This window comes from Piliocolobus tephrosceles, chromosome 10 (genome assembly GCF_002776525.5).
Source record: "Piliocolobus tephrosceles isolate RC106 chromosome 10, ASM277652v3, whole genome shotgun sequence".
Classification (NCBI taxonomy): Eukaryota; Metazoa; Chordata; class Mammalia; order Primates; family Cercopithecidae; genus Piliocolobus; species Piliocolobus tephrosceles.
The window spans coordinates 98,871,707-98,884,801 of record NC_045443.1 but is presented as its reverse complement, the minus strand read 5'-3'; the positions used below and the strand labels follow the sequence as shown (position 1 = coordinate 98,884,801).

Here is a 13,095-nt window from a genome sequence, read left to right as displayed (position 1 = left end):
AAGCTAATGATGAAAGTAGTAGAGATGAGTGGTCTGACACATGAGCTCTGGGGTAGGGCAGCCCAGGGTTGAATCTAGCCCCATCACTCATGAGCGGTGTAACCTCAGGCAAGTTGCTTAACCTCTTAGTACCATCCTTATGCAACAAATATTCACTGAATACCTACTATGTACTGTGACTTTTCTAGATACTGTAGATAGAGCAGTTAACAAAAGACAAAGTTCCTTTTCTTGAAACTTGTATTCTAGTAGGTGAAAGCAGCCAATAAATAAGTACTATGACAGTGATGAGTGACGTGGAGAAAAGTAAACCAGGGGAAAAAGGCTTGACAAAGATTGGCATGCAGGGAGTTGTGGGGAGACGGTGTGGGGCTGAAGAGAAGCACCATTTGATACAGGGGTGCTCCTAAAAGGAGGAGACCGAAGGAAGTGAAAAAGTGGGCTAAAAGGGTATCTGAAGGAAAAGCATTGTAGGCAGAGGGAACTGCAATGCCAACTGTGAGGTGTGCTTGTCTGCAGGAACATTGAGGAGACCATCTCAGCTGGAACTGAGCTAATGAAGAGTGCCTGAAGATGTCAGAATAGCCAGGGGTTAGCTCATACGGAGCCCCGAGGAACAGGATGAGGACGCTGGATTTTATACGGAGTGAGATGGGATACCTCTTGAGCAAGGTTTCTCTACAGTAGCACTACCAACATTCTGGGCCAGAGAACTCTTTGTGGTGGAGGGCGGTGCTGCCCACTGCAGGTGGCTCAGCAGCATCCCTGGCCTCCACCCACTAGATGCCAGTAACAATGCTCTTTCCCCCCACTGTGACAGCCAGAAAGTCTCCAGGTTTGCTCCCAGTTGAGAAGCACTGTATTAGAGGGTGCGGAGCAAAAGAGTGGCATGTCCTACACTTAGAAGCAGCAGGGCAAAAGCGGAAGAAAGGAGACTCGTCAGGAGTTCAGACCAGGGCTTTCTTTTGAAACTTTAGTTCCCCCATCTATACTGCTAACAGTACCCACACATAATGAAGTTGTTGTGAAGATTAAACAATGTACATAATGTGCACATAAGGACACAATCAATGCAATTGTTTATTACCATTATTGTATGCATTGTACAACTTAATCTCTACAAGGTGAGATTTTGATTCCTTCCTTTTTTTCTTCACTATCCCTTTTTGAGAGATAATCAAGTTGAGGTTAACTAAGTCACCCAAGGCTACAGAGCTAGTTAGTGGTGGATTCAAGACTCAAAACCAGGCAGTCTTGGCTGTGAAACCTAGGTGCTCATCAGTCCACTAGCACAGCAAAGAGAACAGAATCCTGTGTCTACTCTGCAAGTTTATGCCCCTGCCCTCAAAACCAGAGCCACTCCTGTTGGACATCTCTGTGTCTCCAAGGCTTAAGAGCCACGTGGCTGGGAGGCAAGCTGGCCTTCCCCAGGGGGAACATGGGCCCCATTCTGTGCTATGTGTGTCTTTTGTTTCAAGTTCTACAGCCACCTTCAATTGTTTATACCAAGGGTGAACGTACGAGAAGTTTAAACAGAATGATTTTAAAAGGGAGACTATGTAATATGGTAAATGTGGTGATGTCAAAGAACTAATCCTCTCTAAAGGAAGTTAATTTAAACCAATACAATTAACCATGGAGAAATGCCAACTTCACCCAGATTTGGAAAGGCAAAGAGATTCCGGATTATTATAGTATTCCCCTACAGTCTCGTCTTAACACAGCAGCCAGAGTGATTCTGTTTAGGTCAAAGTCACTCCACTTCCAAAAGTCCTCCCACGGCCTCCCCTTTCATTCAGAGTAAAAGCCAAGGCCCCGTGGTGACCTAAGGAGGTCTACTATCTCTACCTCTATGTCTTCTTCTCCTACCACCTACTCTTGTGCTCTGCTCAGCCAACATGACCTCTCCTTGCTACTCGAGCCAGGCACCCACCACCCCCACAAAGCGTTGGCACTCATGTCACCTCCAGGTCTGGAACCCAGGGAGCAGCCCAGACCACAGGTATCCTCATGGCCTATGTCCCTCACTGCTTTCCGCGTTCTGCTCAAGCGTCTCCTCCTTGGTAAGATCATTTCGATTTAAAAGCGCAACCGCTCCCCTCACCTCTGGACTCTCCCTATCCCCTGATCCTGCTTTGTTTTTCTTCACAGCACTTAGCACCTCCTAACACGCTATACAGTTTACTTATTTATTCTATTTAGAGCCTCTTCTGGCTACAACACTAGCTACAAGAAGGCAGGGAATTTTGTCTGTTTTATTCACTATGTTTCACAGTGCCTAGAACAGCGCTTGGCATGTGAGAAGAGCAAATGATTAACTACTGAACAAAGTGAATGAATAAATCTTTAAAACACTTGGAAATAAAATGGAGTAGACTTCAGGAAAAAGCAGCAAGTCTTGACCTTTAGAAAAGATACATTGTTGGCTCCCCCCAAATGGCTCTGTGCTACTATCAAAATTAAAGGCTGGCTGAACTATACTTTAAAAGCAAACACAGAAACCAAACCAACAAAAAATGAAACTGGATTGTTTCCGTGTATATAAAAAGACCACAGGGAAGTTTTCGGAAATGCTGATCACGCCAAGTTGAGGCCGAACAAGAGTGGGAATGTTCCTGTTGGAACCATTAAAGAAGTTATAAAAGGTCAATACCATGCCTTGTTACAGCTGGGAATGATCAGAATTACAAACCCTTCAAACTTGACCACATTAATCTACACACGTAGTAAAACACCCTTTACAAAGATGAATCTGTATTTAAAGACTGTGTCAAATGTACTTATTTTAACTGGAGGATCTAAATCAATATTAAATTTCACTATGTGAATACAACTCAGGTATAAAATAGATCAAGGGAATTTTCATTGTGTCCAAGATTTCACAACAATAGAGGCTTTTATATTTTATTCATTACTAAGCCAGATGGAAAATGTTTACTTACAATACTAAATTCTTCACATGTTCCACAGGAACCAAATGAAGAAGTTCAGAAGATTCTTCCAAACTTAGTAGAGTATTTACAGCTTGACAAAGAACAAATAAGTTTCCTAAGGGCAGAAAAACGGGAGAAACCACATTACTTATTTCTTTGACATTGTAACTATCAAATACCTTATCTATCAAATACTTGCTACTTATGGGAAGTTCTTAGAGTGAATTTGTGCCTTCCAAAGAATTATCTGTCAAACATCTAAATATAACAGAAAGAAACAGAAAAGAGAAGTTTCCAAATCCTATATTTTACCTTTCTTGAGAAAAATAAGACTGGGCATGGTGGCTTATACCTGTAATCCCAGCACTTTGCGGGTGCTGAGGTGGGAGGACCACTTGAGGCCAGGAGTTCAAGACCAGCCTGGGCCACACAGTGAGTCCTCATCTCCATAAAAGATTAAAAATCAGCTGGGCATGGTGGTTCACACCTGTAGTCCCAGCTACTCAAGAGGCTGAGTTGGGAAGATTGCTTCAGCCTGGGAGGTCAAGGCTGCAGCAAGCCATGATCGTGCCACTGCCCTCCAGCCTGGGTGACTGAGCAAGATAGTCTCAAAATAAATAAATAAATAAATACTCAGAAGTAGAGAATAAAAATGTATGTATGTTCCATTAACCAAAATGAGTACCAAGTATAATGGTCCCACTCACTGACGTTACGAAAACTAGGACTTTTGAGGAGTACAGGCTTGGATTTATCAATAGCTACGAAATTATCTTGGTATAAAACTTGTTGATTTTATTTCTCAAGTTTATGAGAAGTCACATATTTAATGGCTACTACCTATAATACACTCAATTCATTATTTTATTTATTGATTTATTTATTTTGAGACAGAATCTTGCTCCGTCACTCAGGCTGGAATGCAGTGGTGTGATCTTGGCTCACAGCAACCTCCACTTCCCAGGTTCAAGTGATTCTTCTGCCTCAGCCTCCCAAGTAGCTGGGATTACAGGTGCCTGCCACCACACCCAGCTAATTTTTGTATTTTTAGTAGACATGCGGTTTCACCATGTTGGCCAGGCTGGTCTCAAACTCCTGACCTCAAGTGATCCACTCACTTTGGTCTCCTAAAGTGCTGGGATTACAGGCGTGAGCCACCACACCCAGCCTTATTTTTTTAAAGAGAGTGGGGGCTGGTGGGGGGTCTCACTATGTTTCCCGGGCTGGTCTTGAACTCCTGGCCTCAAGTGATCCTCCCACCTCAGCCTCCCAAAGTGTTGGGATTACAGGCCTAAGCCATGGTATCCAACATAATTAATGATAATTAAACACTCATTTAGTCTCTAGCCCAGATGTCAGCAAACTATGGTCTGCAAGTCAGATCTGGTAGGCAGCCTGTTACTATATGGACTGCAAACTAAAAATGATTTTTACATTTTGAAGGGTTTGTTTAAAAAACACATATATATATAAAATATAATATATATATGAAAAAAATATATATATATGCCACCAAGACTGAATGTGGCCCATAAGACCTAACACATTTACTGTCTGGTCCTTTACAAAAAGATTTTATCAGTCCCTGCTCTAAGCTCTAGATCAGTGCTGTACAACAGAATTTTCTACAATGGTAAAAATACTTGTCCTAATATGTCGCCACAATCCAGTACAGTAGCCACCAGTCACATATGGCTACAGAGCACTTGCCATGTGGTGAGTCTACTTTATTCTCTAACACGTCTGCTTAGTATCTAACACAGAATGTAGCACATTAATATTAATATTTAAGTGAATGAATGACCACTATATACACGTGATTTTTTAAAAAATTCTGCATTAGAATAAAACAAAATATTAAATAATTGCTTTTGATTTGCTGTTTGCGGGCTAGTAGGGGAGACACATAAGTATCCAATAGGAAATGGTGTTTTGGGTAGGGTAGTCTAATTCTGCCTGAAGAGTCATAAAGGCCTTCCTAGAGGTGTTGTGCCTGAGCCGAGTTTTGAAAGATAAGCAAGAGTTCACTGAATGACAAAGACCTAGAAAGGTCTCCATGCAGAGGAAACACACGGGCAAAGGCAGCCATACAGTTGTAAAAGAATGTGTCTTTCTCAGGGTAAGTAAATGGATTTGCTTGGAGCATAAGGTGCATACCAGGAGTCAGATGTACGTGGGAGATGAGATATAGGACCTGGTATGGAGCTCTAAAACAAATGGCCTTCAAAGCCATGGCATCCTTTTGATATGTCCCCTTCCTCATGCTCAAGCCACCGTGACCCAGTCACCACATTATGTGGTAAAAGTGAGACACACCCATCATATCCTCGTTTTTTCCAGATTTATCATCCGGGGGTTATGCCAGAACACAATGTAAGTATTATTCTCTAATAGCCCATGTGTTTACAATTACTTTGAGTGTGCCAGAAAAGAAGAGAAGAGAACAAATGATGATTGTAACTGACCTTTCCCAAAGCTCCCTTTATCAATAGCCATGAAGAGTGCCTCTATGAAGCAGGTGACGAGTGGTATCACCTTCTCTTTCTCAAGAGGTCTGTCCAAGCAGGAGAAAAAGGGAAAAGTTCAAACTGGCGTTCAGTCGTTTGTTTCAGAGAACAGCAAGGAATGGCTAACATATTTTAATCAGTATGTTATCTCTTTCAAAATTAAACATAGCTTATTTTCTTACCTAATATGAGGCAACACCACCAGGGCTGCCCAAGATTGTGAAAGGTAAATAGTATCTGTATTTGGGGGTAACTTAATTATAGATAAAAGATGGTCCAATACTGGAAACTGTTTGTTTCTTCCCTTGGATCTAGTCTTCTTCTGCTTCATATAGGATCTGAAGGATAAAAAAAAATACATATGTTTAAAATAACAGAATGTAATCGCTCTTGCCCTCTGAAGTCTGACATAAAATTGGATTCTTACCATTGTGGAGCATTAGAGGGAAGGAACTGGTGGTGGTGGTTGAGCTAAACAAATGTGAGTCATTTACTGAGTTTTCAGTAAGAGGCTTTTTCAGCTCCATTGGCTCTACTTCCTTTCACTTCTATTTTAATTTGCTTTATAACTGAAAACAAGTTTCTTCTAGTTTTCAGTATGATTTCTCAATTCTGTGCTCCTGGGCATGTTTTTGATTGGCAGTTCACTGGAATGAACGGACTTCGCCCATTCTCCCTTTCCTTTTTGACATGAATTTTACCACTTTCCACAAATGTAGAATGATGTTGCAAAGCTACTGTGATGAAGCTGACGAATAGCACTAACAGGATTATGATATATAAGTAATTTTCTCCTGCTGCTTTGACCAGATACACAGTTGCTCAATGACATTTTCCAACATGACATTCTGTTTTGAATATCTGTGACACTGGTACTATTCTTGTTAGCCTCTTTTTATTTTTGCCAGTGTGCTATACCTCGGTCCTATTTGAAAGACAAAAATCTAATCAAATGAAAAATCACAGAAATCATAAGTTAAATGATTTGTTTTACAATTTATCCTCCAACTCCAGTTTGGTTAGCTTGTTATGCAATAGAAGTGGAATATCAGGTTTTTACTCTTGTGCCCTTTTTATCATTAAAATTCACCAAAAAACAGTCAGGTAAGGGCAGGAAGGAGAAAAAAAAAAAAGAAAGAAAAAAAAATTCACCAAAAAGCTACATTCTCTTTTGTTTCATACTTACCAGAATGTTCAGTGTTTGGAAATCATGATAGATAATTAGGTTAATTTAATTATCAATTCCTTAAAGTCACCACATATTGATATATATAGTCTTTTTAGTAATAATCATGACTCAACAATCTGAAAAAATCTTACAAAATACTGAGATGCTTTAAAAAACAAAAGTGAGTCATTAGTTGCCACATCATTCCCGTTTTCCAGACCTGTCAGTGGCTCCACCAATGAAGCCCGTACTCCTTACGTCATCCTGTAAGGCCCTCTATGATCTGACCCTCGCCCACCTCCATCTCCTCTCATCCCACTCTCCTCCTTGCTCTTTACCCACAGAGGTTTTCTTTCTGTAGCTCAAACGTGCTGAGCTTATTTCTGTCCCAGAGTCTCTGCAGCTAACTTTTCCTTCTGTCTGGAGAGTCTCTCACTGAGATCTTTCCAAGGCTGGATCCTTCCCAGCTTAAAATTGGACCAAACGTCCCCTCTCTGGAAAGGAATAGTGACCCCTCTCCATTCACTCTTCCTCTCAATACTGCTTTGTCTTCTTTTATCACGATCTGAAATCATCTCGCTTATTTGCTTACCTGCCTCACCACATTCCTCTCCCCCCAAGAAGGAACTGTTTTCTTATTCTTTGTTGCACCCCAGTGTCCAGTGCCTGACACTGTTAAGTAGTTGTCAAACGACAGTAAGTTTATCTCCTACAGGGTCTTTTCACATTTATTATCTCAAATTTTTCTCACAGCAAACTGGTGAGATGGGTAGATGGAGTGTTACTAGTAACATTCAAACTATGATTTTAAAATCTTCACAGAAGGAATCAAAACAAAGGTGACCATTCACATATACCATAACTCCGTGGCGGGTAGCAGAGGGGTATTTTTGCAGAGAAAGAAACACAGAAGTGAGAGTACTTGCCATGAGTTAGCACGTCGAAATTTATTTATTTATTTTAACACGCCACCTTCCTGGGAGGATCTGAGATGGCTGAGATGATGAGGTAAGAAAGTCTGACACCCAGTCTCAGTTAGAACCTTAGCTTCACCTCATGGAAGCCAAACAACAAAGCAGCTTCACTCCCCCTGCACAGAACCCAGTTTTGGCAGGTGCAAGGAATCTGCCTGTTGGAGATGGGCTTGGGTATTGACAAATCAAGAGAAAAGTTTCAAAGGAATAATTCTATAGGAGTTACTCACTACCCATTCCTCAGGAATCAGAATTCAATACATTTAAAAACCAAGATTCTGTTGGCATATTTCAATAGAGAAGCAACTTGTAAAGTAGACAGAAGATGTAAGTAGGTGTTAAGATGAGTCTGCTAAACACAGCGGCTCAACCTATAACTCCAGCACGTTGAAAGGCCAAGGTAGGAGGATCACTTGAGTCCAGGAGTTTGAGACCAGCCTGGGCAACATAGCGAGACCTCGTCTGTACAAAAATTAAAAATTAGTTGGGCATGGTGGTGCGTGCCTATGGTTCCAGCTACCTGGGAGGCTCAAGTGAGAGGACAGCTTGGGCCCTGGAGGTCGAGGCTGCAGTGAGCCGTGATTGTGCCACTGCACTCTGGCCTGGGCGACAGAGCAAGACCTGGTCTCAAAATCATAATAATAATAAATAAAACATTTAAAAAACAAAATAGGTTCCTCCAGAATCTCAAGCTAATCAAACTCAAAATCTAGCTCTGCTGTGGGACTGTGGGGCAGTTACTCCCACCTTCATGGATGTTTCAAAGTCGAGTATTCAGCACAAACTCAAGGAATGCCCATTAATTCTGCCTCAGAGCAAACCAAAAACTCAACAACAGGTCTAACTACTCCAAGATAAATAAGAAGATTAATTATAAAAACAAAGGAATGACAAGGGAACTGGTTTCCTAAGCTACAATTTCTAGATGCATACCCACTTAACTATTTGAGAAATGATACTACGAATCTTCTCATGTGTGTAAATAAGTTTTGTTTTTAACTTCTAAAGGGTGTCATTTTGAATGAAATTAAGAAATTAATCCATGACACTTAACAACTGAAACAATATAAAGGTATATAATTTTTTTTTTTTTTTTTTGAGACAGAGTCTCGCTCTGTCACCCAGGCTGAAGTGCAGTGGCGCGATCTCGCTCACTGCAACCTCCGTCTCCCGGGTTCACGCCATTCTCCTGCCTCGGCCTCCCGAGTAGCTGGTACTACAGGCGCCCGCCACCGTTAAGTTTTTGTATTTTTAGTAGAGATGGGGTTTCACCATGTTAGCCAGGATGGTCTCAATCTCCTGACCTCGTGATCCACCTGCCTCAGCCTCATAAAGTGCTGAGATTACAGGCGTGAGCCACTACCCCAGCCAGGAGTGTGGTTATTAAAAAGTAGCATGAGGAATCCTCAAGGTGAGGAAACAGTTCCATATATTCACTCTGGTGATGGTTATAAATCAACACGTGATAAAACTGCATACAGCTATATATCTATATATGTACACAAACTCAGATGAGTGCACATACAACTCATGAAATCTGATTAAGATTGATGGATTGCACCAATGTCAATTCTGCAGTTGTGATATTGCAGTATGCTTATGCAGGATGTACTAATGGGGCAATCTGAGTGAAGACTATATGAAACCTCTCTGTACTATTTCTTGCAACTGCACGTGAATCTACAATAATTTTACAATGAATGGTTTAAAAATTAAGTCACCTCTATCTTTCCCTTACCATCCTTCTGATGTAAACAAAGTTAACAGGTTTGTGTATCCTTCCACGTGTTTTTCTATGTTCATACACACATTTTGCTTTACCTTGCCAAATGAGATCATACTATACATACTATGTGTGTAGCTCTACAACTTGCTTTTTTCACACAACTTATCATGGACATCCTTCCAGTTACATATAGATCTTCATTTTTTTACAGTATTCCAGATACATTATATTTAAATAGGTAATCTTATCATCATTCCAGGAATAAAAACTTAGCACTCACCCCACCATCTGTGGTGAGAAAGCCAGAGGGTACTTTTCAATTGCCATCGAGCCAGCAGTGGGAGGTGCCGCTTTGTTCAGAATGAGCTTGGCCAGAATGGCCAGAGCTTCGTCTTTGACTACAGCATCATCAATTAGGAAGCAATTCACAATATATGACAGAAAGCTTGGTAGAAACAGCTACATTTAAGAAAAAAAAAATCACACTTATTAACGGATATAATCAAGAGAAGATTGTAACAATTCAAAAAACTGGACAAAAAACAAAGGATCAAGAATCACAATGGCATTAAGACCTCTACACAGGAACAATGGAAGCTAAAGACTGTGCAGCCATGTCTTAAAAACTCTGAGGGAGGATGACTTAGAATCTAGAATTCTATAGCCTGCCTACCAATAATGCAGTGTGAGGAGAGAATAAAGACATTTTCAGATGTATTAAATCTCATTATTTTATCTCCATGAACCCTCCCCAGCCCCAGGAAATTATGAAAAATAAATTCCGTCAAAATTAGAGACTAAACTATAACAAGAGAAAAACACAGAACCCAGGAAACGAGAGATAAGCAAAAGGAAGTCCCAGTACAACATTTTTGCAGTGGGCAGAGAAAGCAATGCATTTAGACTGGACTTGCTCCAGGAGAAATGTCTCCAAGAAAGAAGAAAAAGAAAAATTGAGCTGCTAAATTATCTGACAGTTTTGTCATGTGAAGGACATTTACAAAGCTGCTGGAAGACAGACTCACTGGCCAGCTATTCAAAGAAAACAATTTCCAGTTTTTAAAGAAAGGGTTATTATAAACTCTAAGAAAAATGAGACCAGGTATGGTGGCTCATGCCTGTAATCCCAACACTTTGGGAGGCCAAGGCCAGGCAGATCGCCTGAGGTCAGGAGTTCGAGACCAGCCTGGCCAACATGGTGAAACCCCGTCTCTACTAAAAATACAAAAATTAGCCAGGTGTGGGGGCGCAAAACTGTAATCCCAGTTACTCAGGAGCCTGAAGCAGGAGAATCACTTGAACCCAGGGGGTGGAGGTTGGCACCACTGCACTCCAGCCTGGGTGACAGAGCAAGACTATGTCTTGAAAAAAAAAAGAAAGAAAAATGAGAATGTACACAAAAGCATCATGTAATCATAAAATACTCCTTGTTTATATAAGTATGTGTTGAATATGGATTCAACCAAAATTTGTGATATAATTCTATTGGGAACATGAAAGGTATAAAGGAACTAAAGTCCATCTGCCATACAAGGAAGTCTACACATGAGAACTAAAACTGGCAAACCAAGGTAAAGCAGAATATTCAGATGATTTAAAAGTATAAAGTAAATAAAAGAAAAAAATAGCTGGCCGAGGCAGGTGGATCACGAGGTCAGGAGACTGAGATCATCTTGGCTAACACGGTGAAACCCCGTCTCCACTAAAAATACAAAAAATTAGCCGGGCGTGATGGTGGGTGCCTGTAGTCCCAGCTACTCAGGAGGCTGAGGCAGGAGAATGGCGTGAATCCGGGAGGCGGAGGTTGCAGTGAGCCGAGATTGCGCCACTGCACTCCAGCCTGGGTGACAGAGCGAGACTCTGTCTCAAAAAAAAAAAAAAAAAAGACCAAAGGGAACAGGGGAGAAAGGAAAAACGCAGTTGTTAAACAGAGTAAGCTGAAGTGTTCTCATGGAGCTGAAAGAAACAGATCTTGGACAGCTACAAAAGTGTTCTTTTTAGGCAAATGAGAATATATATTATCAAAGGCTAAAAGGAAGACTATTGAGAGGACAGATACAGAGACATGTTTCCATGAAGTATACTGTAGGGTTACTAGTTAGGAGGAGGGGCAAGTGTTTGATGAGAAGGGAGAGAAAAAAATAAAATAAATCCAGGTTTAGATAAGAACGTTTTCTCCCACACTCAGTTACCTTATTTTGGAGCAATGAAATCAATTTGCAAACTTCCGCCAGTGCAAATTGTTTCACAAACTATTTTCTATGCTTCAAAATCACATAGAAGTTTCTTAAACTGTTTTTTCAATTTTACCACATGGTTCTGTAACTACCTAAAGGATTATTACAAAAAACAAGTAATCCAGAATTGAATATAATTTCTTTAAAAAACATATTGACTAAAACATCAAGCACTTATCCTGTTCCTCTCAAAAACAAACAGAAATAACAAGATTTCAAATTTGATCATTTTTTCGTGATAGACTTGTTTTTAAAAATACTCTGAACTTATTATCTTGCTTACCTGCTCAAACTGCTTCATGGCAAACATGACTTCAGAAAAACTGAAAATTAAATGTTTTTCAAATCTGCTCTCAAATATCTGTGACCAAAGTAAAAAATATTAATGTAAGCACACAGAGAGTACTTCCCCATCCCCCCAGCAAGCAGCTATAGAAGGGAATGGCAGGCACACTTCACTCAGTGCTCTGTCCAATTGCCCAGCCTTCTCCAAAGGCGCTTCCACAGATGCAAAGGGCTTCTGCTGATTACACAGGGCTCTGCCTAAAGGCTGCTCAACTCTTACCCAGCTACAGTGAGTTATGAAAGGGCAAACAGCATGACTGTATATCTTCCCTCAAAGTGTACTGCTGTGCTCCATTAAGCTAGAAACAACTTCACCAACCTTTCTATTTTCAATACCACTTTCAAATTCACTAAAATGCAAATCTCATCAAATCATATCCCTGCTTGGAATTCTTTCAGAGTCCTCCACTAATGCAGGATAAAACCCAACCTAACTTTCCAAAGCCAAGCCAGAGCTTTGCTGATATCATGTCATATCATGTGTCCATGTGCCCAGACTGCAAACATTTATGAACACATGTCTTTCCTGTTCCCTCTTCTAGTATTTTTAACCCCGTTTCTGACTGGCAGACTGCTTTTCAACCTTTAAGGACTATCCCAAACACAAGTCCTTTGAGAAGTTTTCTCTGTTCCTCAACCCCAGGCAGAAGTAATAGTTAAAATTCAATATATCTCTAATAGACACATTGGCTAGACTATATCTACTTGGTTCCAGGCTCCATTTCTCCAACAACTATCAAAACCTACAGGCATCACTGTTCATCCTGGATTACTCAGCTCATACCCAGCACACAGTAAGCTCTACATATTTGCAGAATATGTATAGATTTAGCTTTTGCCCCATTTTGCTTATTTACGTTACTACATGCAATTCCTATCTCCTTAACAAGATTATAAATTCCTTGAGGGCAGAGCCTTTGTCACACTTCACTTGTATCCCTCAGAAGGTTTACTCAATGCTAAACATATTATTAACTGCTCAATTAATATTTGTTGAAGTAAATTACTTTTTCTATGGTTTCTTTGATGAGGGTCTCCGGCAAGGAAACATTTTCACCCAGGATCAAAGCAGAAATTACATCCAAGAGGGTCTTGCAGCAAGATGTGGAGAGACTGGCTACTTGCAGTGTTTGAGATAACACCTGCAAAAAGATAAAACAATGTATACTCAGTAATCAGCTTTTAAAAAACAGACTCTCGAGAAT

General features: G+C 40.5%; 1 protein-coding gene across 2 annotated transcripts in view; it reads right to left on the bottom strand.

Moving 5' to 3' along the window:
• Window positions 1–13,095, bottom strand: part of UTP20 (UTP20 small subunit processome component) — a 108,016-nt gene that overhangs the window by 83,115 nt on the left and 11,806 nt on the right. For both annotated transcript variants that reach the window (XM_023185996.2, XM_023186066.1), the window contains exons 10-15: window positions 12,898–13,032; window positions 11,829–11,906; window positions 9,589–9,767; window positions 5,623–5,778; window positions 5,399–5,487; window positions 2,943–3,048 (exon numbers count right to left, since the gene is read on the bottom strand). In XM_023185996.2, the coding sequence (XP_023041764.1) occupies window positions 2,943–3,048; window positions 5,399–5,487; window positions 5,623–5,778; window positions 9,589–9,767; window positions 11,829–11,906; window positions 12,898–13,032 (743 nt within the window). The remainder of the gene's footprint in view (window positions 1–2,942; window positions 3,049–5,398; window positions 5,488–5,622; window positions 5,779–9,588; window positions 9,768–11,828; window positions 11,907–12,897; window positions 13,033–13,095) is intronic.